The sequence below is a fragment of the Fulmarus glacialis genome, unplaced genomic scaffold, assembly GCF_000690835.1.
Source record: "Fulmarus glacialis isolate BGI_N327 unplaced genomic scaffold, ASM69083v1 scaffold15614, whole genome shotgun sequence".
Classification (NCBI taxonomy): Eukaryota; Metazoa; Chordata; class Aves; order Procellariiformes; family Procellariidae; genus Fulmarus; species Fulmarus glacialis.
This window is the reverse complement of record NW_009206235.1, coordinates 1,894-29,766: the sequence shown is the minus strand read 5'-3', so window position 1 is coordinate 29,766 and position 27,873 is coordinate 1,894. Positions and strand designations below refer to the sequence as shown.

Below are 27,873 nucleotides of genomic sequence, written 5' to 3'. Positions count from 1 at the left end.
TTTGGATAATATATGAACAGGTGATGATTGCTGCCCTGGACTGCAGTCGAGATGATTTGGCATTGGTAAGTTTTCAGGTTGACTTTTCCCTCAAACCTTAAGTTTTCTTACTGGGTATCTCTTCCAGATATTTCTTTGGATATTCTGTACTCCATAGCTTGGAGTTGTAGAATATCTATCGAGAAATACACTGCTGGGAAGAAACTGCCTCCACCCACCTTCTCTAATGTGTAACTTTTGTTTAGACAGATCATGTCTCTTCCAATAGTCATGAAAATATTTACAGCTACTCTGGTATGGGCTAAATGTCAAGAATAATATTGAAGTTGCCAAATTGTACAGAGAGTGTTTGTTTATTGAAAAACTCTCAAATTATATTGTTTTTTTGAATGTTTTGAGGTGAAATGTCCTGTCATGCATATCATATTATATGTTATGTTGGCTATCATCAAAGAAAGTCATTGACATATTGGAGCAAGTCTTCAAGATGAATAAGGAGCTGGACCGCATAATGTATAAGGAAAGGCTGAGAGATCTGGGTTTGTTAAGTGTTGAGAAAGCTAAGAAGGGATTTTATTGCTATCTTTGAATATGTACTAATGGGAAGATATAAAGAAGGTAGAGATGGATTTTTGTAGATATGCAGCAGAAGACAAGTGTGAGAGATGTAAGCTGCAACAAAGGAAATTCCAATTAGATACTAGGAAAAAGTTTTTGACAATGGGGTTAGTGAACACTTTGGGACAAGTGGCACAAAGAAGCTGTGGAATCTCCTTTGGAGATGCTCAGAAATGGATTGGGATATGGCGCTGCACTCACTTGGAAGCTGCTGTGTTTTGAGTGGGGATTTGGAGCAGGTGACTTCCAAAGGTCCTTTGCAATCCAAATTTTTCAGTGATTCTTGATAAAAATATTGTTAATGGATATTTGGGTTTAGTCAATTTGTATGCAAATTTCTTTGAATTATACAAATAACAATTTAGATAAAATGAGTTTATTTAGAACTGTAACACCTGTTCACTAGATTAAAAATGAAAAAACACTGAAACATGGGCTTGTCTTGTGCCCTGAAAGCCAGCAAGCTTGAGCTTATTCTAAATAAAAAGAAAGATATTTTCAGGAGTCCAGGTCTTTCATGGGGATTACTCTTCCAGTGCCTTGTTCTCTGTCAGATGGCAAAATACCCTATAAAGTCTTGGAGCTTCATGTGATGTCGTTTGGGAGAAACTTAATGGTCTGTGATACACAAGGGGCCAGACTAGAGGATGTAGTTGGGAGAAGGGCAATTTGAAAGTAGGCAGAACTAGACAAGTTCATCTTGCATTCCATATGTATATGGTAAAATGGAGTACACTGGAAGATACAGCACAACACGTTGAACTTGTCGTGAACCCACTGAACTTCCCTTTCTTTTGTTCCTCAGAAGGAAATATTGTTGTGGCATAGCTGTCTGCTTAAACGAAAACAAATAGACTTACTGTTTAAATAAATACATTTCTGTTTTCTGATGTATATCTAAAACAGTTTTGGTCTTTATTTTCAGGGTCTTTTTAGGAAGACTTTCACAAAATTGTTGAGGGAGCCAGTGTTGAAAGATCAGTTGTGAAACACTATTTATTTTTACTAACTCTGGCAGGGATTTTAAATTTCAGTTTCTGTGCCCTCTAAGGAATATTGCTTGAGATGAGGGAGTGCAACATTTATATGCAGCTCAGATAGGAGGTTAAAAGCTTAGAGGGGAACTTAGTTGTTTTTTTATTTTTTTAAATTTGATTGATTTATAATAAAGAAGTAGTTAATTCAAACAAGTCAACATCACATGCGGCTTTTTGCTACAGCTGTAGCCCCAAAGTAGACAAACAGCTTTGGAACTTCTGTTTTTTAGCAGTGAGCTTTTGACAGCTGTGATGCATTTTGCTTAGGGGGATAGGTCTCATCTGCTCCAAATGAGGAGGCTGAGATGGTTTTCAGTCATTGATCTGACTTCTGTTTTTCTTTTTCTTTTCCCTTTTTATTACTGTTGTCCTCTCTGTCCCGCACAAAATGACTATGCGTAATGCATGCCCCTGCTGCAATCAGCCAGTTCTTTCACATGCATGTTTTAGTGAAATCACCTACTGTTGGCAGGCGCTTGCACTACCAGTGTTTTACATGCTGAAGTCCGGGTTTATATTTCTTTGCCTTTGTCAGACCTTTAAAATCAAAAACCTATATAATTAAAAAAAATCAGAAAGCAAATTAACTGCAAATTAAAGTTTCACATACAAACGAGATTTGCCATTGTAACTTTCTGAGAGAATCTTGAAAGTAGATTATTGACATAGTGCAGAACCAGTCCTCAATAACATAAATTATTATGGGGATTACAGGTTAAATTTAAAAAGAGGACATTCAGTGCTGCTGAGTCCAGAACATTTTGAAGATATAGCTAGTGTAGTTTATTCATGCGCTTTTGTTTTCAAAAGCGTTGCAGTGAGTCGTTCGTGACTGTCTCACAACTTTTCATATCACTTCATTGTGTCTGATGTCGTAATCTACAGGAGTTTATTCTGGACTTGTGGCTGCTGTATTTGGTTGAATAATGATCATGTAGTCAAATCTAATGTGAACAATTCTGGTCTTGTAGTACTCCTGCACTTGAGTGCTTTTTTTTATCAGCTTTTTTTATATAATCGATGGCATTTTTCTGGATGTAAAAGTCCATCTGCAGATCGTGGGGTTTAGTATTATTGCAAATGTTACAATTTTTGACATTTAAAAATTTTATTGAAGAAAAGCAGTGCATGTTTTTAGACTGAAAATCACTGTCCTTCGGGATTTCCAGATCACTGGGCCACAGGGTGAATTTATTATCAGGAAGTTCTTTTTAAAAATCTAAAAGGCTGTTTGTACGAAAGCTGGAGTGAAACTACTTTTCTGGAGTTTTATGTAAGTTTTCCTGTCTCTGAAGAATGTTCACGGATTAGTTTAGACCTCATGTAATGTGCTGCTAAGTACGTGTAGTTTTTTATGACAATTTGTTGTCCAGAGCAGCAACAGTTCACCTAGACATCACTCAAAGTGCCATTAAACTGTTTCTGTGCTAAACCGGAGTCTTGCTATGTGAAATTGCATTGTTGAGATCTTGGTTCATGGGAAACTAAGATGGTTGTAATAAAATATTCTGTGCTTACTTGAGACTAAGCATTACTTCTTTGATTACTGTTTCCTTTCTCTCTTCCTTCTCTATTTTTTCGCATCTGGGAGAGATGTGAATATTTCTCTTTGCTGTGCTCCAGCAACCTGTTTATATACAGAAACAGAGAGGGAGCCTACTAATTTTTACTGATTTGCTTCTGTATTTTTCCTTTGTCCAGTGGATGTGGTGAGATGGAACAGATTATGTAGATAGGCCTCTGCTAGAACCTTAGGCCTGAAGAACAAGTTTATAAGCTTAGTTGTATAAATAAATGCCTGGAGAAGGAGGGTTCTGTGTGAAGCTTTTAATATGATTCAAACCACTGTCCTGGGGACTGTCCTGCCTCCCGCCATAATGAGTCAGCTACAAACTTGACAATGCTATCTAGCCACATTCATGATATGGCTAGAGTTAGTGTGCTCTGGGGAAGTTGTGACTCAATCCCTCTACCAAACATCCTTTTTTGCTAATCCAGAGAAATCTGCCTGTGATGAATTCCTTTTATCCAGCCCAGGTGTCTCATTGATTTCAGGAGTTAGAAGCTATGTCTCTTCTGCCAGCAGGCTCAACCCAAGCCAGTGACAAACATTTTCTTTGGATTTCAAAGTTTTATTTTAAAAATAAACACAGAGCATAGTATTAGCATAGTTTGTTCCATTGTGAGATATCCATTTATTAAAGAAGTATCACATAAGCTCTTGCCATCTTTATTTTGCTTTTTACTGTCGTGTGTTATTATGAGGCAACTAAGTAGACTTCAAGTTTTGATAGTATCAAAACTGTTTTAGTAGGTGAGTTTAATTTTCTAGACAAATAACTATTTCCAAGAAGGCCTGACAATCTTAACGGCCTGTATGGAAGATATTTCTTAGAATTAGTCTTCTAACAGGCAAAGTTTCAGTTTCTGAGCTTCTCTTTATCAATATATTTTATTGCTTATTTCAAAAATTGGTATTTGCTTTTACTTAGAAGTGCCATTTCAGGTTGTTGAATTATCAGCCAATGACTTTTTTTTTTGCTTCCAGCTTCTGTGTAGATAATTATATTCACAATAGTGTTTTTGGATTTATTTGTATAGTTTTGTCTTCAGGAACTAAGGCGGCAGTTTCCTGGGAGCCACAGAGTTAAACGATTAACTGGAATGCGATTTGAAGCTATGGAAAGGTAAAATTTGAATTTAAAAAAATGTACTTTCTGTCTGGAAAGGTGCTTGCTATTTCTTAAAAAGGCATTCAGGCACTATAAAAACATGGCAAAGCAATGCTGGGCAGTTTCTTCATAGAAAATAATGGTGTGCATGATCATATTATAATGTTTAGACATTTTTATTGCATTTTTGTGTGTACTGTGCAGTGTTACATTTTTGCAATCTTCCCATCAGACTTCATAGATTAAAAAGATCTCTTACTTGACAGCATAAGTCATTATACAGTAAAACATTAGGTGCTTTTTTGGCGAAGTCTGAGGTATACTTTTCATCTCGCAGAGCTACAGCAGCGTATGAAAATCAGTGCCAGTGTGTTTTTGCTTTCATTGTTCTCCTATGCTACTAATTATTGCAGGATGTAGCTCTTTTTCCTTGTTTTCTGAGTGTGGATAAATCCCATAGAACTTAATAAGGATTAAATCTATGGAGTTTGTTACAGAAACCACTCAAAAACCATATGGAATAGAATGGCCAAACCTAAAAATCAGACTGACCTTTTTGAAATATGCTATAGAGGTGTTATAACATACTAAGTTTAACAGGAATTATTAAAATAGTGAACAGCTTAAAACTGCAGCTTTCTAAGATAAATGACCTCAGGGCTTGAGGTTGACCTTTATTGTAGGCCTTTCTCCTTGGATACATCTTTGATATAAACATTCTGTTCTAAAGCACTTGTCTTGGGTGTTGAGAAGGACTTCCAGCTTCCAGTGCCTTTGAATGCTAGCAAATCTGTTCCATGCCACATTTTGCATATAGAGTTGGTGAGATTTGGAGCCTTTGGGCCATGTTGATACGGAAGAATTAGAACTTAGAAGTAAACCCTAAATGCTTTTTTTTTTTTTTGCATTTATTTATTTAGCAGGTGTTCTTAATCCATTACATTCCTGCAAAATTAACTTTGAAAATGTTACTTGATATGAGCCACCAATGAATATCCATTGCTTGGATCAAAAGGAGATGTTAACTGGACTCTGCAACCACAGGAGCAGTCTCGAGGCAACTAGATGTTCCACATTTCACACTCACTTTATGTTGAGTACACATTCGTGAAGAATTTCCACTAAGCTTAGCTGTCTTTCTGTCTTCATTTCATGTAGGGTAGGAAGACAGTGAGAGAATGACAGCAGATTTCCCCCCTTCCCGAAACCTATTCGGCAGTGCAAAAGATCGTAATTCTGTTCAGGCTTGTGATTACATTGAAGATGTTATTGCATGGGAACAGATCTTTGTGGGAGATGACTGCTGCACAAACATTATGTGTTGTTTCAGCAGTGAAGTGCTATTGAGCCACAGTTTTCCAAAAGTGCTCATAAAAATTCTTGACAAAATGTCTCTTGTCAGGTTAGATCCTTGAGATTGGAATATCAGGGGAGCAGAGGCATTAACGAAAGCTGAGGTTTCATCTTCATAGATTTTCTCCAGAAGTCAGAGAAGAAAGAGGCTACGGCTCTGGGTTCCCTTGAACAGGAACCCATCTGCAGGTGCTCTAAGCCATGCACCGGAGAAGCCTGTCTCTCTCCACTGACTATAAATGAAGCCTAGGGAGACGTAGGCTGGAGGGATCACATTTTCAATTGAAGAAGTGAGCTTCGTGTTAAAGTCTAACTGACTTCCAGGATCTAGGAGGGATCCTGCCTTCCCCAGCAGGAGGAGGAAACAGTGAAGGACATCCCTGTAGACTGAGACATCCCTGTAGACTGAGACATCCCTGTAGACACTTGCTAACCAAAAGAATAGTATTCTGGAACTTCACCCTGTAAAGCTGGGATTATGGCCATCATGTTCAGTCTTGTAAAATACATTTGATAAAGTAGCAACTAACAGAGAACATGAATACAGCGTTTTACACCATGTCTGCTCAAGTCTGTAGCAGTCACCTTCTACTCGGTTCTGCTTTTGTGCTTCCTTTCACATTTATTCTCATATGTTATGGTAACTGGACTGGACAGCTGAGCTATGCTAATGTCAGCAGCGCTTAGGGAGCAGTGAGAGTACATAAATGTGTGTCTGAGGTGAGAAGGGGATCTGTAGCATCAAAACCAATCAGCAGTACCTCGGAAAAACTACTTGTCAAACTATACATGACGATCCAAAGTATGCCCTAGTTATGTGGTGATAGCACAACAGCTGTGTAGTCAAATGTGTTTTGAATTGAATTATTTAATTTGTCCAGTTTGGGTCATGTACACAGCTGGCTGAACACACAGATCTGTTTCCCAGAAGGTTTAAAGCACTTATAGCAGCTGGAATAACCTGTTTTGAAGCATACTTCAAATAGCAGAATTAATTAGTAAAACCTATATAGTGATGGTGGAAAACATTTTCTTTCAAGATTTATGGTATAGTCTAGGGGTAGACCCTTTTGTGAATCCCCGCAGTTTACTGTATGCAGCTGTTATACTTCAAAAAATCATAACAGAAGAAACTTACATGAAGTTTTAAATTACAACAATGAAGTGAAAAGTCATTATTTTGGGTGGTGTTTCAAATTTGGGGGTTTCTGTTTCTTGGGAGAGGTGAAAGAGAGAGTTGGGATGTGATGACTGGACCTATTGGGTACAGAAAGAGAGAGAACAGACAGGAGGGTAAGAAATTGGGTGTGAAATATATAAGTTGCTGCTGAAACAGTATTCCATGAACCAATTACCATGTATTTTTTTTAACTTGGTGACATAAAATACTGCTGTTCATATTTAGCACTCACTCAAGAGAATTTTGTATGAATATAGTTTGCTTAAATATATTCAGTATAAAAAGTGCAGGAGGGTTATTAACTGTTGCAAGGACACTCAAAAAGTCAGGAGTTCTGTCTTAGCAGAAATAAATGCGAATGATTTCTTTGAACAGGTATGATGATGCTATCCAGTTATATGATAGAATTTTACAAGAAGATTCAACTAACACAGTAAGTTTAAAAGATTTTTCTGAACTGCAGTGCTTTGTTGCTTGAAATTGCGATTACATTTTGTGGCTTTCACTGTGGAAGAACATGTGTCTGTATTACTGTATTTGTTTCCTTTAGTTTCCTATTATGATAACCTATGTTACTTTCATTACAACAGATGAGATTCGTTTCATGATGAGAAGGCGTGATGTAATACCTGCTTAAACACTGAATTTAGAAGACAGGATTATAACTAGCAACCTTTCCAGCAGTTTTAGTAGGGTTTAGATTGGGCCTTTCAGCTTTGAATATTCAGTATTTAAAAGACCTATATAGTCTACCACGTGTCTTCTGTCTTCCTAATGTTTAATCTTACTTAAAGATTAAGTATGGATACACTTAGGTAGTGCTTGAATAGCAGTTATTTTGATTTATCGTCTGGGACACTTTACTAGCTTTTGAATCAAAATGCTATAAAGCTTGCCAGTCATATAAAACAAAATTTAGGACGAGAGGAAATGGCGTCAAGTTGCGCCAAGGGAGGTTTAGACTGGACATCAGGAAAAACTTCTTTACTGAAAGAGTGGTCAGGCCTTGGAACAGGCTGCCCCAGGAAGTGGTTGAGTCACCATCCCTGGAAGTATTTAAAAGACGTGTAGATGAGGCGCTTAGAGACATGGTTTGGTGGGCATGGTGGTGTTGGGTTAACGGTTGGACTCGATGATCTTAGAGGTCTTTTCCAACCTTAATGATTCTATCATTCTATGATTCTATGAAAATCTGTGACAGACTGTACTTTTCTTTTAAGCATTTTTGAATTCTGGTTATTAGATACCAAAATGAAGGTCTAGGGAAACTTGTAGCAATATATTTTCATGCATTCTTTTCCACAAAGATAAAACTAGAAATATGCAGAAACTATGGAGTTTCAAATTTTTATATCACATGTTGCAAAGTCAGTCAATTATTAATCATTATGAGGGTATAAGTTTGTCTGTGTTACTTGGTTTCGAGGAACTGGTTCTCCTTATTGGGTAAACTTCTATGTAAATGTAGTACTTGGGCTATTGGAGATGTTTTGGCAGTCTCATATAAACGTTCCTTGGTGCGTTTTGAACCTCTACCTTTTCTTCAGTCAGTTTATTTGATGTGGTCTGCTATTAAGGAGGGGAAAACACCGATAACTGGGGTTAGCTAGGGTATGGAGAGCTGGATATAGATGAAGTGCCATCACTTAAACTAAGTAAATCATTAACACACACCCCCCAACCAAATTAAAAAAAACCCCAAACCGACAACCAAAAAACACCCAAAATTGCCAAACGAGAAAACTATTTTCAAAGCAACACATCTGAAAACATTAATATCAAGTTAAGCACTCGGATGACAGTGGTAGATTATAAAGTCTGTGGCTTTTAGCAGTGATAGAAGTCATATTTTTTGTGCAAGAATAAAAAGAACTATTTCAATTCTTCACACTTATTTTTCGCTCTCCCTAGAGCAGTACTACTTGAACTGTGTTCTGGGAGACAAATGTAGGTGATCTGGTGTCCTTTGAAAGTCTATAGTGTTTTGAGTAGAAGTTTGAGCACAAGGTGCACAGCTGTGGATTTTATCAGTGTATCGCCTGAAGAGTTTCAGAGACGCTGTCTTCAGAGTCACGTTAAAACAAGATGGAACCCATCTACAGTGAAGCCACAAGATTAGGTCACTTAGGTGCACATTTTATGACCTTTTGCTGAAGCCAGTAGAAAATGGAGCACCATATTACAATGACTTTTGTGGATCACAGATCTTTGAAGTGTGCATTTTTGGCAGTTCTACTCTTCAGCTGTCTCAACATGGCTAACGTCATCTGAGTGGTTCGTTGGATAGTTTTATAAAACAAAATTATGTATTTAAATAAGTAATATGCATGACTAGTACCTAATTTGGATTTCCTCCCTAACAAAATCATAAATATCCATAAAATGGTAATATTTAGAAGCATAAGATGTAAATATTGTAACAGCTGCATGATCTACTGGATTTCTTAAGATCTGAGAACAGAAATGAAGCGTTAAATGCAAAGCAAAGGTTCCTTGCTATATAGCTATAGAATAGGTTGGCTAAGCCTTGCCTGTGAAGAGTGGAAGTTAAATAGAAAGTTTTGATAAATTGTCACGTGTAGATTTCTTTGTGTCTTTTACCTGTTTATTATTTCCATGCACACATGTGGCTGCTGTAGGAAAATAAATATTTCAAGATTTTAAAGAAGAAACTGTTGCTGAGTTTGTCTTGGCACTCACCTTACCTTATAGCAATTTCTTCTGGTTTGCTGACACATGGAGTTGCTTATATACACTAAACATTTTGGCAAGTGCTGTAAGTGAAACACAGACGTTTGTTCACACGAATCATGTAAAAATCATACTTTGCATTGACTGATAGTTTCAAATAAAAGCATGGAAAAGGTTTTTTCAAAAAATGACTTATTTTAGACACCTAGCAGACTTTTCCATTATGAAAAGTGAACTTTGAACTCAAATTGTGTAATGGACATTTACACTTTTGGATGAGGTTTTGTTGCATGCAAAACTCTGAAATCAAGATAACGAATTATTTTATTTCAATTCTTAGGATGGAATTCGAAGTACTCTGTTTTTAAAAGGTGATCATCTCAATGTTTTATCTCTCTATGAGCTTACTTGCTGAAAAAGATGACTCATTTGACAATGGAGCAATGTTGATGTCACTTCAGAGATCATGTTTCATTTTTCAAAGCATGTGGGCATTGAGTAAGAGTCTGTCCCTTCTCTAAAGAGTTTAACATTAATGAATGAAATATGACTCTTGTGAAAAGTACAACTTCTGTGCATTTTAATAGGGTAAGAGTGGGAACCTTTTCCATTCTTGTCCATTTTGGTTGAAATGAAGGCTTCTTAGAGCTGTAGCTGGCAGATTGCTCTGTTATTAAGGCTGCATAACATTTTCTGGTTTAGGGACTTTTTTATTAATTGAAATTTAATGTAGTATCCAATTGAAAATCTTTATATTGGTGCTGAACAGTGGCTGAGTTGTTTGTAGATCTTCAGACAAAATGCTTGGTCTGTTTCTGAGAACAAAATAAGGGGGTCATTGGTTTTTTTGCAGGGTTGGTAGAAAGGACTTTTTTGTTTGTTTTTGCTGTTACTGTATTTCATTGAGAAATCCTCATCCTGCTCTGCTTTGGAGGAAGGCCTTGGTTACAACAGGAAAAAAGCTCTTGGTAGAATGCAGCTTTTATTATACTATGAGAAAAACGTCCAAACTGGCTAAGTTACAGGCATTTGAAAATCTTCACTTCATGTTCTTCAGTAGAGACTGGTGGAATTTTTATTAAATACATCTTCTTAAAATCCCACTTGTATTGAGCATGATCTATTCCAGGCTACAGAGACTAAGCAGGACTTCCTTGCAGTTGCTTCTAATGGCTGTAGGGCTGTGGGAAAGGGGCAGAAAGTAGGGACACTCCTTTCTTTTCTGAGTTGCACCCAAGCGATGAGCAGGAGAAGGAGAAAAACATCCAGAAGAAACTGAGTAAAAAGAGAAGGAAGCAGAATTGTGAGGACCAAAAGAGAGAGGGACAGGTAATGGAAGATTAGGTGGTTAGTAGACAGGAGAGGTCAGGTCAGATGTAGCCATGCAACAGATGGCTTGAAGGGTGGGTAGGAGATCAGAACAGAGGGATTTGTATTAACATTAAAGTCTTGGGCTCCCTCCCTGCCCCCCCCCTCCAAAAAAAACCCCAACAAAACCACGTTTTGCCTTGAGGCACTGTATGTTCTGCTCTCAGAATAGCTTTGAGACCTACTGGTGAAATGTTTCTTATTCCCTGTAGTACCTGGCATGTATTAGTTCTTTCAGTAACTGTTTTAGCTCTAATGGTTAAGGCATATACCATTTGAATGCTGCAAGTAACCAAACTTGTAGTTTTACAAGATGGAATTTCATTAAAGAAAACCCAGGTACACTTTATACCTTCTGGAGATAAGGCTGAATGCTCAATCATGCTACTTAAAAAATACCAGAATCTGCACGCCCTTAATGACTGGTAGTCTTTTGAAGTAGTTACTGTTTAGCGGTATCCTTTGTAAATTCAGATAATATAAGAGCTAAACTTTGATATAATTTTGTAGTATGAGGTATCATGCCACATTCAAACTCAAGACATTTTCGAACTGTAAGTTGATCTTCACAGTGTTCAGTATCTTTATTAGCGTTCTGGATACTACATTAGGAATTACGTTTTGGATGGATTGCTTGTGTAAAATTCAGTAGGAAATTTGCATGGAATTGATAGATCCGTATTTTCTATTTGATACGTAAGTCCTCATTTCTGGGAATGGGGCTCTTACATAAGAACCTTACAAATGGAAGTAGTATTTTGAATGTTTTTTTTCTCTCATTTGTCCCACAGCAGCCATGTGAGATGAAACAGTACTGAGATTTTACATATGGAGAGCAGATGAAAGCCCAGCTCTGCAAAATTATTTGGGACTCGGTTCCTAAGCAGGCGGTTAGCTCTCTGATTTTACTACTGATTTCAATTCTGTAATGAATATTAAATGAGGATTTTTTAAGCTATGTGTACATGTGTGTATCAGATTAAATTTAATGCCTTTTTGCCTTATTTTGCTCTGGCAAAGATTGTGCTTTTGGGGAACAATTTGGATGTTGACCCATCTATTTTAATTAGATAGCTGAATATTTTTGTCAGTTGGGCCTTTCTCAAGGTGGCCTGTCCAGGAGTGCGAAGAAGATTGATGATGAGAAAGGAAATTTTGTTCACGTGTTTAAGACTTATGTTGGTGTCTAACCCACTCCACTGTCATCCTTGCGATCTGCAGTTTCTCCTGATTCTTCAACTCAACCATCAAGAAGATAGCAGAGCACTTGGATCAACACCAGGGGAAAGTGAGATAAGGCACAAAGTTCTGCCTTAATTCTAATCCACAGAAAATCTGATGTCTTTATTGGGATAATTCTTCTGCTGTTTTTCTTGCTGCTTTTTCAACTAAGCTTTTAATACAAGACACTATATATGCTTGCTTAGCTTAGGGCATGTGGATAATCTCATTAACTTCATGGGTCTAGTAATATAATTGTGTGAGTGAAGAATTAAAAATAGAATTTTCAGAACAAGATAGTGTTCTGGGTGAAGCTGTTGTCTTTCAGGGTTAGTAAAATACTTCACTAACAACTCTGTTGTTTATGGGAATGGGCAGGAACAAGTGTATGATCAACAGCATGGTCATATGAAGTTACACTTTCCTGTACTATTTTGAGATTCTTTTCCTAGCCAAGCTGGACATGTTTCAGAAGAGGCACAGGAGATGGTTGAAGACGTGTGGGAATCCAGGTACTAGAAAGATTCAGAGCAAAATCTTAGTACTTAGTATCATGTAAATAGGCAACAATTATATTATGAATATCTGAGTTCATTCTTCCTAACATGGCTTCTATCATTGTGCATTTCTATCATGTGCTACCATCTTGACTGTATAGTTAACTTTTTTCCCCCAGTTTCTTATCTCTGTTAAATAAGATGAGAATAATGAGCACTAAGTCTGATCATTGGATATCTATTTATCATCTGAACAGTGATAATTCTTTAAAACTCCTGCAGTAGTTGTGCATTCATTTTGAACAGACAAGAGACCTCCCATTAACTTCTTGCAGATTTGTACATTTATCTACAGGATGCTTTAAGTTTCAAAAATGAAAATTGCTCACCAAATGAAGTGTCTACTAACAGAGGGAATTTTCTGAGATGATGTGTCTATGTTTCATTAAATATGTTGCTAGCACTGCCAGGAAAGACACAACTAGTCCTAAACTTAAGTTTGTATGGTGGTACTTTTAAAGGGCGTTGAAAAAGGTAGCCTGGCACTGTGTCTAATACACGATGGAGTTAGTGAGAGGCGTGAAGAGCTGCAGCTGCTGCTTCAGATAGTCCCCAAGGAGGATGGATGATTAAGCTGGGGATGCACTATGTGGATCCTAAAAACCTGTTTTCTTCTTTTGACAGAGCATCATTTACCTTTGCTAGGTTGTTTTTGCTTCTTGTTCAATAATGATCAGTGAAGGGAGAGAGCAGAGTGCATTCCAGCATTTTTCCCATGTTTTACTTTTGTGAGTATAGCACTTTTAAATGTTGGTAGAGAATTTGTCCCTTGAAATTAAGTATTTGAGAACATAAGAACAGCTATACTGGAGTTGTGCCAAAAGTTCATTTTGCTTGTCCGGTTTCTGACAGTGACCAATTGCAGATACCGGGAGAAATGTATAAGAACACAGCAGTCATACAGTATGCTCTGGTCTCTTCTGCCAGTTTCTATTCATCTTCATGTTACGGTTTTCCTGTGTCAGAAGTAGTAACTGGTTTTAAAAAAATTTCTGCATTGAATTTTTTTTAAACTGCTTTTTGAACTTGTATAAATTTGGTTGCATGTGTCTGCAACATCTTTCAGAAAGGAAATTTCATCATTTATTCATGGATTGGGCAAGTCTCCTCCCCTCCTCCCCCGCCCCAGCTCTTGAATCTAACAATTTTATTTGATACCCCTAATTAGTCTGTTACGGTCAGCAGTTTTCTGTTCACTTTATATATGCTCATGATTTTAAAGTTGTTCTGCATTTTTCTTCCCTCTGAGCTGAGAAGTCCTAATCTGTCCAGCAGTCCTTATTGCCATTCTGTGCCCTGAAACCCTGCTGCTGTTCTGAGTGTCCTTTCTGGTTGTTTTTTCTGTGTTTGGATGAGGAAGGATAGGACAGAACTGCAGTCAGTATTGAAAATTATGGAATTATACAGTGGCAAAGTGATACCACTGATGTATTCTGTTCTGTATTCTTTTCTGATAATTTCAGCATCACAGTGTTGTGGGTTTTGGTTTGTTTAAGACCTCTTCTGAACATTGAACTGATGTTTTATAGAACTGTTTATTGCAGCACCAGCCTCTCCTTCCTAACTGGGCAAATTCAGAGCGCTTTGCTATGTATATTAAATTAGTATTGTTTTACCCTATATGCAGCCCTTTATCTAGATTAAATTTCAGAGGCTGTTTTATCATGCTGACATTCACTGTTGTGAATGCTATTGTTTGCAGTTGACTTTTGTTCTTCATACTTGAATAACTCATTATCATCAATTAACTTTAGCGTGTCACTGTTAATACCCTTGTTAGATTATTTATGAAGACACCGAATAGTAGTTTTTAGTACAGGTGACTCTGGGATTCTCAGTGCAGAGAAGTAGATAAGAACCCTTTTCTCCTCTATTTTATATCTTTTGGCTAATTTATTTATCCATGTGAAGACCACCTTCTCTTACCCTGTAGTACCATAGTTTCCTTCAGAGCTTTTGGCTTCAGAGTGAGAGATCTTCTTGAAATTATTTTTGAAATCAGAGTTGACTTTTAAATGGATCTTTTTTCATCCACACTCTTAGTGACTCCTTTGAAGAACTCCAGTAGATTTGGGAAGCCTTACTTGCCTCTGCATAAACTGTTTTTACTCTTCTTTGGTATATAGCATTTTTCATGTTTTCTGATTCCAGGCTTTAGCTTTTTAGCCTTTATAGCTTGTACAATTTGCTGTGTGCTGGTGTTAGACTTCATGGGCTGTTTTTATTGGATTCCCCCTAGAACATTGTAAAAAGTTGTGTTCATCATTGCTGCTTGTGCTTTGACATTATCCCTAAAGGAGCTGCTTCAACTCAGCAGCTCTGTGCCTGTATAGGTTAATTTGCAAGATTTGGCTTGATTTAACTGTCTTCCGTGGTTAACTATGAAAAAACTAAGTCTGGTAAGAGTACATTCGTTATTATGGTTGTATTCAGATTATATGGTATTTTTTGACATCTCTGTAATTCCTTCCCTTTATCTTTGTTGTAGCTGTTTACACTTCTCTTTTGATTTGCATATTGCAATTGGAAGGAAATTATTTTAATGTGTCTTAGACCAAATGCACATTTTCTAAAATGTTAAGTCCTGGATAAAAACATATTTAAAAAATTGAAGAATTTCTTTTTAAGATGCAAAATATAATTTGTTTAATGCTGCAGCAATTATACAGATATGAAATTGCTCCTTTCTTAGAGGTGTCAGTCCCTGAAAATTCTCCTACTAATACTTTCTTTGCAACCATGAAATTTAGAACAATCTTAGACTCTCTCTTGGTATGTTTTACTAATCAAATGCAGAAGTTGATAAATGTTCAAATCCTCACTTCAGTTTGAGTCTACTTAATGCTAATTAAAAAGAATCATGACAAATGGAGGATTAGTTCTTGTGCCAGATTGGGGATTATTAGTCTTTAAAAGAAATAGCTTGGAAAGGTTCACTGTTTAATAAATATGTGACATACTGAAGTACCTTAGTCCATATGATACTGATTACGGTATAAGTGTTTCTTTAAGATGGCATATATCTTTCCATTGAGAATGCTGGATTTACAGAATCTGCCAATAACCATTCTAGCGTTTTATTTTAAACTCTGGAAAGCTGATAGGGGAAATTCCATGTCATGGATTCTGCATGGTCAAACATGCAGATCTTGTTGCAGCACTGAAATTTTTGTCTTTTCCTTTTCATTTAAGGTGGAAGGAGAAAGGAGATTGAGTTCACTTTTGTATCGGGCTTGTTCTTAAAAACCTTACTGTTGTGATAAAAAGAACCGAAATGTAACTCTTGGACGTTATTTTTCTGTCTTTGTTAACAAAATTATTACAACTATTTTAGTATGCTTCATAGATTTCAAAATCATCTCAAATCTTGTAGTTAAAAATAGTTTCTCTCAACTATTCTTAGTGGACTTAAAATTAATGATTGAACAGATTTGTACTCTTCATTCTGCGGTTTTTTAGTATATTGCAATAGGTCCCTTAAAAATGAGATTATATTTTTGAAATGTGAGATTTTTACTAAACAAAGCCTTGAAGCATAATAAAACATATGAAGTGGCCTGGTTTTCTCGTATCAGCTGATACGAAGGCAGGTAATAAATTGCATGTATGAAATAAATGCTAGGTAAAGCTTCTGTAGAATTGGTGGGAGTCTGCCTTTCCTCATAAAATAACTAGTTTTTGTCTGGTAAAGTGGTTGTTAGCTTTGGCAGTGGTTCTGTGCAGTCAAACATTTTGCTTAATTTGATGGAAATAAAGAAAAATTGATGCTATGTGTATAAATTGTCATTAGTTATGCTGCTTTCCTCAGGACGCTCAGTAAGGGTACCGAGTGTGAGCCCCAGCTCACAGAGGAGGAAGCTGATACACACAGGGAACTAGATAAGGGGTCAGGGACAATATAAATCAGAATAAGAATTAGAAGTTTACAGCACACAAAATGGTCCATGTCCTAGTTTTAGTGCTGGCTTTTTCATACATGTTTTTCTTAAAGCATTGACTACTGGAGTCATACTGACTTTCAGTTTTTATTTAAAAAAAAAAACAACTTAACTGGTAGTCTTCACAATTCAAAGAAAAGCTAGAAAGTCAGATGGGAGAGTAGTCTGTGAATAAAGATAAAAGCAGTAGTGGTTTGTTTTAATTTCCTTATTTTTTAGTCTGTCTTATCACTCCTAGGAGTCACAGATCTGAATACTTCAGATCTACTGAACACCTATGTGTATGTCTCTTGGCAATGCATTCAGAATATGTGTGTTTACAATTTTATTTATGTGATTGAAAAATGTGAGTAATTACTTAAAAAAAACCCTTACATCATTGGCTTCTTCCCAGCGGTTTTAAAGAGACTTGCAAAAATTCTATACTACTATACATTTTGTTCATCCTTTAAATGTCAGCACTGTTTTGAGTGTCTGAGCCTCTTTTTTGTAAACTAAGAGTTCTCTGTAAATAAACTGACTTATCCTGGCATTTTTGAAGGTTTATTTGAGGGTGAAGAGAGTGCAGATTTCAAGCCCTAGATGCTGCTTTATTTTTGGTGATAAGGAAGGTGCATAAAAAAGGAAGTCTTAAATTCTGCTTTTCTCAAATAAGAAACAAAAAGTGTAATTTTGAAGAACTGTTGTGGGATTGGGTGCAGTTTAGAAGCAAATAAATCTTGTCAAATGTATATGTAATTAATTTTACTCCTAAGTGCTACCATCAGAACATGTTAATTATGTCTAATCCTTTTATCCTCATTATTTGATTGCGTTAGATGATGTGCTTGTTAAAGGTAAACATCAGTTTATATTTGTGACTAGAAATAGTTGTAGCTTTTCATAAATCCATGTCTTGTGGTTACAGTGATTTATGTTATTTGGGAGTGTTGTGGTTAAGAAATAAAGCAAGCATGGAGAAAATGTGTTTCCAGACTCTTTTGGAGGACTTGCATGCAATTGAAGGAGTTGCATTAGAAACGAAAAAGGAGGGTGACTTATGTAGACTGTTCCTGTTTGCCATTGCAAATTAAGTTGTCAGATGCGTTGCTTGATTTTATGTATTAAACAGATGATTTCAGTTCTCAAGCACTTTAGTTTTGATCAGTTCAGTCTCTTGATTGTTTTTTCCTTAAATTTTGAAAATAACAGCTGAATTTTTTAATCCAAAAGCTACATTTTAAAGTAGATAGTCTGTCACCTACAAAACAGCTTCTGTCTTCCTAAGCCGTAATTGCACGACACGCCTGGCTGTGCACGCTGTTATCCCCACTTTCCCTTCTTTCGTGTTTCGGGCTCAGTGAGCAGGTCACTGGGCTGTGTGTAAGATCAGCCTTGGTAGTGAGTTAACACTGCCCTGATGTTCCCACCATAGCAAGGGTAGTGACCTGCTTTACGAAATGCTTTGAGACCTCTTCATAAAATGTGATAGAGAGCAATGGTTTTGTTTTGATTTGGTTTTTTGTTTAGTAATAGTAGCAATATGATAACCATGTGGGATTATTCTTTTTATATTTTAAAAAAAAGTTTAATTACACTGTTATCTTTATTTTAAAAACTCAAAATAAACAGTGTGTATTATTGTTATAGTGATAAATGTGGTCAGCAGTTAAAATTTCCAGAGTCAGTTATGGCTTTTAGCCAAATGTCTCCCAGTAAAAGTAGGATGATGAATGTAACTTCACATGTTGCAGTTTGACAAAGAAGCAGCGGAAAACAAAATGACTGTGGGTAAACCCACCACGCTGCCTCTGTCCTGATCTGTCTCTTGACCATTCTGATGAATTTTCTCTCTGCCTGTGCCTTGTGTTTAAGCAGAAGAATGAAATACTTTTTCCTCACTTGAGTCATTTTCACTGACTTTTCATCAATTCTATGTTTGTGCGGGAGGTGAAGAGGATGAACTCAAAGGAAAGAATAAACCTACAGTTAGTGTTAAAAGCCTTTCTAGCTATGCTGTTTGGTAGCTTGAACTAGTTTGCTTAAATGCTACACTCTTTTCTTCTGGAAGCAATGAATTTCTTCAAATGATGATGAAAGGATAAGAAATTATTTAAGAGAATAGTTATGTTTCAAATACTGTAAAAATACAAGAACGCTTTTGGGATATAGAATCATAGAATAGTTTGGGTTGGAAGGGATCTTTAAAGCTCATCTAGTCCAACCCCCCTACTATGGGCAGGGACATTTTCAACTAGATCAGGTTGCTCAGAGCCCCGTCCAACCTGACCTTGAATGTTTCCAGGGATGGGGCATCTACCACCTCTCTGGGCAACCTGTGCCAGTGTTTCACGACCTTGATTGGAAAAAATTTCTTTCTTATATCTAGTCTAAATCTCCCCTCTTTTAGTTTAAAACCATTTCCCCTTGTCCTGTCGCAACACGTCCTGCTAAAAAGTTTTCTGCTGTCTTTCTTATAAGCCCCCTTTAAGTACTGAAAGGCTGCAATAAGGTGTCCCTGGAACCTTCTCTTCTCCAGGCTGAATAACCCCAACTCTCTCAGCCTTTCTTCATAGGAGAGGCGTTCCATCCCCCTGATCATTTTTATGGCCCTCCTCTGGACCCGCTCCAACAGGTCCATGTCTTTGTGCTGAGGGTTCCAGAGCTGGACGCAGTACTGCAGGTGGGGTCTCACCGGAGCAGAGCAGAGGGGCAGAATCACCTCCCTCGATCTGCTGGCCACGCTGCTTTTGATGCAGCCCAGGATACGGCTGGCCTCCTGGGTTGCGAGCGCATATTGTCAGCTCATGTCCAGCTTTTCATCCACCAGTACCCTCAAGTTCTCAGCAGGGCTGGTCTCAATCCCTTCATCCCTCAGTCTGTATTGATAACCAGGGGTTGCCCCGACCCAGGTGCAGGACCTTGCACTTGACCTTGTTGAACTTCATGAGCCAACATGGGCGCATTTCTCGAGGTCCCTCTGAATGACACCCCATCCCTCAGGTGTGTCAATCTCACCACTCAGCTTGGTGTCATCTGCAAACTTTCTGAGCGTGCACTCGATCCCACTGTCTATGTCATTGATGAAGATATTAAACAGTACTGTTCCCAATAAGGACCCCTGCAGGATACCACTTGTCACTAATCTCCATCTGGACATTGAGACAGTCCACCCATCAAATCCATACCTCTCAGTGTATATATAATCCATACCTCAGTATATGTGACTGTGATCTTAGGAAGGTACATCATGAAGAAACTTAATTTCAGAGCTAGCTTAAATTCAAAGATTAAAATTGTTTAAGGTATTGTTGAAGAGTTGTCTGTTCCCGTGCTGTCAAGGTTTCCGTAAGGTGATACCCAACTGTATAACCTCTTTATAAGATACGAAATGGGATGAGAGCTATGAAGGGAATAAGCAGTGAGATTTCATTACTGGAAAAGTATGCTTTTTTTTTTTCCTCCCACTAATATTATCTCATGGAGAAATGGTATATGAGTGTATGCGTACACGCAGACACAGCACGCACACCAGACCGTCTGTCTTCTTGTGTCTGACTATGGTGGTTGTGATCACCCAGGAGAACAGGAGTTATAGGCAAAGCAGGAGGCTGATGCTTTGTTCTTTGAGGCATGTTATGCTGGAATTTGGTTTTACTGTCAGATTCCCGATCTGATGATTTTCAGGCTGGCTGAGGTGTAGTGCTGTTTGCTTCAAAATCTGTCAGACTGCTGGGAAGATGTCCGTTGTTTTGAATTACACCTTAAGTGTGTTTTGATTCACAACTCCTAGAGGTCTGAAAATTGCTTTTAGAGAACTGTAACCAAAATACTTCAGCGACTGGAGTATTGGATTGAAGTACAGAATAATCAGCTATTAAAATTCTGTGCATCTTTTCTCCTGGTGGTCTGTAACAACTTTTATGGAGTTCAAAATTTAAATACATTATAATTCTTATAACTCATTTTTATGTTGTTTATTATGAAATACATTTTCCATCCACATATCAAAGTACTACTCAGTTTTGCCATTGAAATGGCTATTTTGTATTCCCTTTACATTGAAGAGCCTACTTTGTGCTCTAAGAATGATGAGAAACTTGTTTATGAAGTTGGTGTGTATTCAACATTAATTAAAGATGGCATTCAGCACTTCCAACAAGAATCTTTAAAAATGGCTGAAAGCCATATTTATACAGTGGCAACCAGGATGCATCTGTGTGATTCTCTAAGACTCAGTCACCATCTCTCCTCTATGGTCATGGATCTTGTGAATGACAAGGTGGGGGTCTTTGTAATGGCTGAAGATTAGCATCCCCTGCTGTTTTGTAATTATCAGAATCTGGACAGTCATTTATTTGAATGAAATAATGCATATAGTTTGTGCCTCCAAAGAAAAGCATACATAATGTGATTGTAAGAAGAGGTTTTCAGTCTCTCAGTGGGATGTCATAGGGTATGTTTATAAACTTCAACCTGGCAGTTGCTCTGCAGTGGAATTCCACTGGTATCGAGATAATAATTTGCACAGTCAAATTGCTTTCTTTACAAAAACCCAGGGAATTATGAGACCCTAATCCTTTATTAATGTCAACCCATAGGCAGCAAGAAAGCGTAAGATTGCCATTCGAAAAGCCCAGGGGAAAAATCTTGAGGCCATCCGAGAGCTGAATGAGTATCTGGAACAGTGAGTGTCTCACAAGAATACGGATTGTGTTTTGCTATTCTGATAAATCTTTTTAATTAAAATGGAATTTGCATTTGATTTACGCTTTTGCTTCCATGCTAGTCATTTACAGAATCCCTTTGCATTCTTTCTTTTTTTCCTTTTTTCCTCTCTTGTCTTCTATATACAGATTTGTTGGAGACCAAGAAGCTTGGCATGAGCTTGCAGAACTTTACATCAATGAACATGAGTAAGTTGTTTGCTGAGTCCACATAAAAACTGTTAAATAGAAACCTGCTCTATGTAAGTCAAAGACCTCAGTGATTTTTTTGAAGGACTAGTGTTAGAAAGTATGCTGTTTCATTTTCAATATAACAAGCATCAACAGGAAATAATTACCAACCTTATTTGACTATCAAATGCTTTAAGAAGGCATTTGATTTTAAAACAGAAACAGTTTAGTTATTTACCTGCATGTTTCAGTCATTTATTCAAATCCGGTATTTTAAAGGAAGTGGTTTGAGTGTAGCAGGGAACAGCACTTATTTCCCATAATTTTTCGTTCAAGTGATGTTTTTTACTAGTTATGGATTTTAAATTCTTTACTTCTAAAATCAGTTGATCACGGCAACTGATATCTGATTTTCTTTTAGCCTACCTCTGCAAGAACTTTTAGTAACCTTTAAAAAAAAACCAAACCAAAACAAAACATGGATCCAGAGTTAGAGGCATCTGGTCGCCTGGGTACAAAACCCAATGCAATCAAGAATGCTGAATGTTGTAGTAACTTGCTTATTGGATATTTAATGTTTTTGTTAGCTTTTTTTATTGCTGTAGTGACAGGAGGAAATCCCAGTGTGAGAGGATTAGCTTAAAGCCTTAGTGCAAGTTTTCTAATATCACAGCATTAATTCTAACCTCCACCCAAAGGCGTATCCTTTTTTCCCCCTTCTTTAGTTCTTCAGCTCAGCCTGAATTATATCACATTGTTTCCTTCCTTCCTTTCTAGAGAGTAGTAAAAGAATCAAATTCTCAAGGAAGAAATAGCCATTCTCACTGTGGGGAAAAAATTATTCCCCCATCACCTCTCCTTCCACCCCATTCTCGAAGAAAATAATTATTAAACTCTTTAAAATGCTGACTTAAGGAATAATCTAGAATTCTGATACCCAGATTTCCATTTGTTTTGGGAAATTGACCAGCCACTTTTCCAAGAAAATAGCTATTTTTTTAAAAAATGGCTAGAAAGATATTTAAGCTTGTCAAATCTGTCGGTACAAAAGTGAATGATAGAGTGGTGCAAACATATGTATTCCACTACTGGGTTGGGGTTTTTTTTGCTATAATCTTTCTTACAAAATTGTGTAATAAAACCTGAGAAAGAAATTGCTTTTGCTTGTATGTGTCTTGGTCTGTAATTCCAATAAAAATAATATGTAGAACTTTCTCCAGTTCATTGAAAAAATTTACTGTGCTCACTGTACTTTTATAAGCATCATTGTTATTATTTTGATGATTAAATTGGGGAAAAAATTGGAATCTTGGCTAAAAAGCAGCTAAAAGTTAATTTTAAAAAAAGGAAACATTTCATCAGCTTACTTGTTTTATCAGTGTCGCAAATTTAGTCTTGCTTGTGAAATCACTGTGCTATTACCATTGTTCATAAACACACTTAGATGTAAAAGGTTTATATAGTCCTCAGTTCTACGCTCTGTTCCGTTACGAGGACTGCGGCTTCTGCTTATGGAGAATGAGGTGGCTACCTTTTTTCTCCAAATTAATATTTGAAATGCATATGCGACTATCATAATGGGCACAGGAGAAAACCACAATATGTTCATTTTAAAAAATAAGATTTTAAGATCATATGGTTTAATGTTGTTGCATAATCGCTAAATTGCTTTTACTGTGATATTAAATATCTACCCACACTGTCATTATAAACATTGCCTCTCTGAATTTTGGAATCCTATCATGTAAACTCTGCAACAGTGCTATCACATGTCTGTAGAAGATGCAAATTCTGCAGGAAACTCTTATTAGTTGAAAGATTATGAAGCTAAGGTTTTTATAATGAAATAAACATAGATTTTGAGATTGACATCTTAATTCTTTCTGAAAGCTTTCATTTAAAGAAAAGTACTAGCCTTTTCTTTTGAAATTATAAGTTGTTGCTCGTTTGGACTGGTATGATGCTATTTTCATATATAGATTTGAACTGTTTGATTTTTAGAACTGTTCTTAGTGTGGTTTTTCGATCTCACTTCTGTGGTTGACTGTGAGCAGGTAAAGTTAACTGACAGCGTAAGTGCTCTGGTCTGTAGCTTGGTTTGTGAATCCTCAGGTAGCTGAATTTTCTTGTAGAAAAAAATGAACTATTTTGTAGTCTGAGTTCAAATGTCTTACAGTAACTAATGCCTGTTTCTACTCATAACTCTTGTTGATCAGAAATGGCACTTATTAATAAGAAATAAGTATATTAAATGCTTTCCGTTAGCTGTTCCATATATACCTAGACTATTAAATTTTGTGTATTTTTCACTATCTATGATGTAAAAATAGTAACTTGAGGTTTCAAACACCATTTAAAAATAAAACATTTTTCTCAATTGTGAATCACGTGAAGTTATAGGGGGAAAAGTAAGACTTCTTTTATTGTGCTGTAAAGAAACTGAGGCAAAGAACTGCATACTCTGCTTCATGTTGTCACTGTTTTTTGTATTCCTCAGCTATGCAAAGGCAGCCTTCTGCTTAGAGGAGCTTATGATGACTAATCCACACAACCACTTATACTGTCAGCAATATGCTGAAGTAAGTATTTTCAGAAAAATCAATTATGTTTGAATACATACTCTGTTTTTATGTTACTGAAGTGGTGAAAATGGGATAAAAATGGTTTCTTTAATTTTTCCCTAGGAGATTTAAGAGAATACACAGAGAATGTTAACATCTCATAGAACTTTACATGTTAAAAAAACTGTGTTTTCTTACTCAGTGTGACTAAGCTAAGTATAAGAGTAAGGGCAGGAATTAAGATAAAAATTCATTTTAAATGAGCTATTCTTGTTGAAGTGTTTATGCACTTTTCAAATTAAGTGCATGAGAAGTTAAACTTTTCCACAACAACACTGCCTAAGAGGTTATGATATATTGCCTGTTATTGTGGAGCCAAATCTTGGAATCCACATGGGAAATTTTGCCTGAAAGAGCACTGGGGGAAGACACGGCCCTTAGAAGCTTTAGCTCAAGGTTTTTAGCCATTTGCACTCTTTTTAAAGGTGTATTTTTTTTTTTTTCCAAAATTATACTGTTAACTGCTTAAAATGGATTTAATTTATTTTGTTAATATGGATAAAATTGGGTTAACATTAAAACTTGGAAGTCTAAATAGCTTTCTGGTAGAAAGACTGTGAAGCATGTCTTCTAGTATTTATCCCTCTTTTTGTTGATCTAATAACAGGCAAAATGAATAGAAAAACAATGGAGTAATCTTCTAAACTATGTGCGCTATTTTGCAGTTGAATAGATAATGAAAGGCATTGTGTCATTTTGTGTACTGGTGTAATGCTGTGTTGAAGGAATATAGAGTTAGTATGGATTTGTAGCAGTCAGAATTTAGCTTTAGATTTAAAGTTTGTGTTACTTTTTGTAAGAGATTGTCCCAAGGTCGTTAGTATGTATAAGTGCAAAATAATCACTTTTTATTCTATTTAAATTAATTAAATTAATGCTGGCTTTTTTCTCCTATAGTTTATATTTTAATATATAGTTTATTTTTTAAAATATTTTAAAATTTGTATATGAAAAGAGCTCAGATTTCTCCCAAGCCAGTATTTGGCCTTTGGTAGGACTAACCTGATTTGAAATATCATGTGAAACAAACCTGAAGTGAAGTTTCATAATATCTTTGCTTCAAGAGTGAATGCCTGAGTGAATGACATGTGCAAGTTTCAGGAGCTTATAATTTTTACAGGTTAAATACACTCAAGGGGGGCTTGAAAACCTTGAGCTATCAAGAAAGTATTTTGCACAAGCACTGAAGCTTAACAACAGAAATATGAGAGCTTTGTTTGGACTTTACATGGTAAGCATGATTATATGTTTTCCATGTTATCATTTTGAATATGTTTTTATGCATGTATATTCTTTACCATTTGCTGTTTTTTTTATTTTCTCTTGGTTTAACTTAATAGCTCAGATTATTAACACTGTTTTTAAATACTAAGTATGGACAATTTTATGCCAGTAAGTACTCCTTACTTGAAGTGCTCTTAACCGTTAAGTCTTGCCCATGTTTTCCGAAGCATTATAATTATTGGCACATGAAGGTAACTTCTTGAAAAAGGATTTAAAGTCATACTCCTCTCTACAGAATGGTGAACTGCCGAAGAGTATCAGCACAGTATGATGGCTGCTTTCTTCTTTCTTTTTTTTTTTTTTGTTTTTTTTAAAACCAGCCTGGGTTTTTTTCGTTGCTTTTTCTCACTCCAATTTCTAAATACAACTTTCTACTTTCAATTTCAGAACGAGTCTTTAGCTTGCACAGCATTGTTGCATTGTTGGCTTGAGTGAGGCCATGACTGCAGTAACTATGGGTAGCATGTACTGACACCAGTTCTTCAGTTTCTCCAAAGATACTGAGGCCTCTACTGAAGATCTTCCTTTAGATCCTAGATCTTTTAAAAGATCTTTTTAGGGACAAAACCAAAAAGGTTTCATATATTGTTTTTTTAAGAATTCTAGGCCACCCTTTTGTCTCTGGGGAGGGGGCAGTTTACAGAGACACATCAGGCAGGTAACTTTGAGGCTTCCTATAAATACCAGGCAATACGAGCTTCCTTTCAAGGACTTGTTAGGCATCACCTTTAAGACTCGGAGACTTGGGCCTAATCTTTTGAGCCCATCTGCAGAGATTCTTGGGTTGGTGAAAGAGAAAAGACTGGCTCCTTGCTGCTCCTTAGGTCATTTAGCTTTTTAGGAGTAAGTTTTGTAGCAAATCTGTTTATTGGCCTAAACTGATTTTTAAGTTATGTATACATATAGACTTCTGCATTGATTCTGGAACAGGCCTGGGGGTTTATTATGGCCATTCTTGGCTTGTCCTCTGTCAGATCTTACGTCCTGCTTGTTATTTTCAGTCTGTAAAGTAGATTTAGAGCCTGTTATCTATGATGATCTGGTTGGCAAACTTCAGCTAATATGACCCAAGCATTTGAGAAACTTTTTGTTTTGGCAGTGCCTGAAAATCATATGCATAAACCCTGATTTGCATAATGCAAGTTCATAACTGCAAAAAATGCGTGTATGCTCTGTTTCAGTTCTTCAGTTTTGCTCGGCTGGCTGCTGTCACATTTCACTAGGTGGTTTTTGCAAGCCCAGCTTGCCATCACTGCTTCTGTACCTACCCTTTGGCTCCTATTTCTTTGCAATGCTGTTTCCAGGCTTTAGGATCTGGTTTTGCTGTGGCTGCTGCTTTTGTACCTGACAGATGTGCCCCGCGTTTGTAGTCCCCAAAGAATGTCCATAACCCTGGTAAATTCTCCACAAAGGCTTTCAGCCGTATCTGCTGAGGAAACTGGTCAGTATTTCATCAAATTCAGGAAACGAGAGAATGATGCCGCATCTTAGGACCCTGACCCTGTACTAGATCACAAATTCAATTCCTGCGGGCATGGCTTCAGAGAACGTGTTGCTGAGTCTGTGGAGGCTGCTTCTTTGACGGTTCTGCTTCTCTTCCATTTCTGGAGGTAGTTTCAGGGAAATAGCTGTAAGGGAACGTTCTTTGAGTTTGAAGTGTAGTACTCATGTAGACATTTGCTTCCATGCTCCTTTTTAAAATCTTCTCTGGAGGTTCTTCATTGATGGATGAAAGTAGGGTTCTGTTGTTCTTTGCATTCAAGTACTTACGCACTCAGAAAGATGTTCTGGGAGGGAGTAGCAATGATTCCTTGTGAAGTAGATTTATTTATATAAGTGGAAAAGTCTCTGAGATGAGTTCTGTTCTTAAGTAATCTTTTTTATTTTTTCAGGTGAAGATGGGCATAGTTTATGTATAGATTCTTACCTGCTTTTAAAATGTGTTTTCTGAAAAAACAGGGATAGGGAAAAATGTCATGTTTTTAATGACAGTTTGGACACACAAGTATGTATTTTACATTGTCTTTGGTAACAAATTGAACAGGGAAAACTAATTTATAACTCTCACTTTAGAAAAAGCAAGTTGGATTAACTGATCATGTCCAGGTTTGGTTCCTAATTCGGTACACAACTGAACTGAACTCTAGTTTAGCTTTAATTAGAAAAAACAATTGTTTAAAAAGTTCAGCTAATTCTTAATTGGATGCTGTTTACCAGTAACTGTTTTTATTTTTTCTCTTTTTCCGCTATCACTCTGCATGGGGCTCTGAATGCAAAGGTGCTGAATGCTCTCAGTTTATTTCATACATATATATTTTATAGTTACACTGTTTTTATTTTTGTATTTCTAGTCTGCCAGCCATATTGCTTCCAATCCAAAAGCAGGTGCAAAAATGAAAAAAGATAATATGAAATATGCCAGCTGGGCAGCTAACCAAATAAACAGAGCATACCAG

At 36.7% G+C, this 27,873-nt stretch overlaps 1 protein-coding gene across 1 annotated transcript; it reads left to right on the top strand.

Annotated features, from left to right (window-relative positions):
* EMC2 (ER membrane protein complex subunit 2) lies at positions 1-27,873 on the top strand (the record flags this gene model as incomplete). The annotated part of the gene is made up of 8 exons (XM_009575682.1): positions 1-65; positions 4,257-4,342; positions 7,236-7,293; positions 21,216-21,301; positions 21,471-21,530; positions 24,010-24,091; positions 25,254-25,364; positions 27,769-27,873. Coding segments are annotated over 8 exons (653 nt in total), but the record flags the coding sequence as incomplete, so codon positions are not given.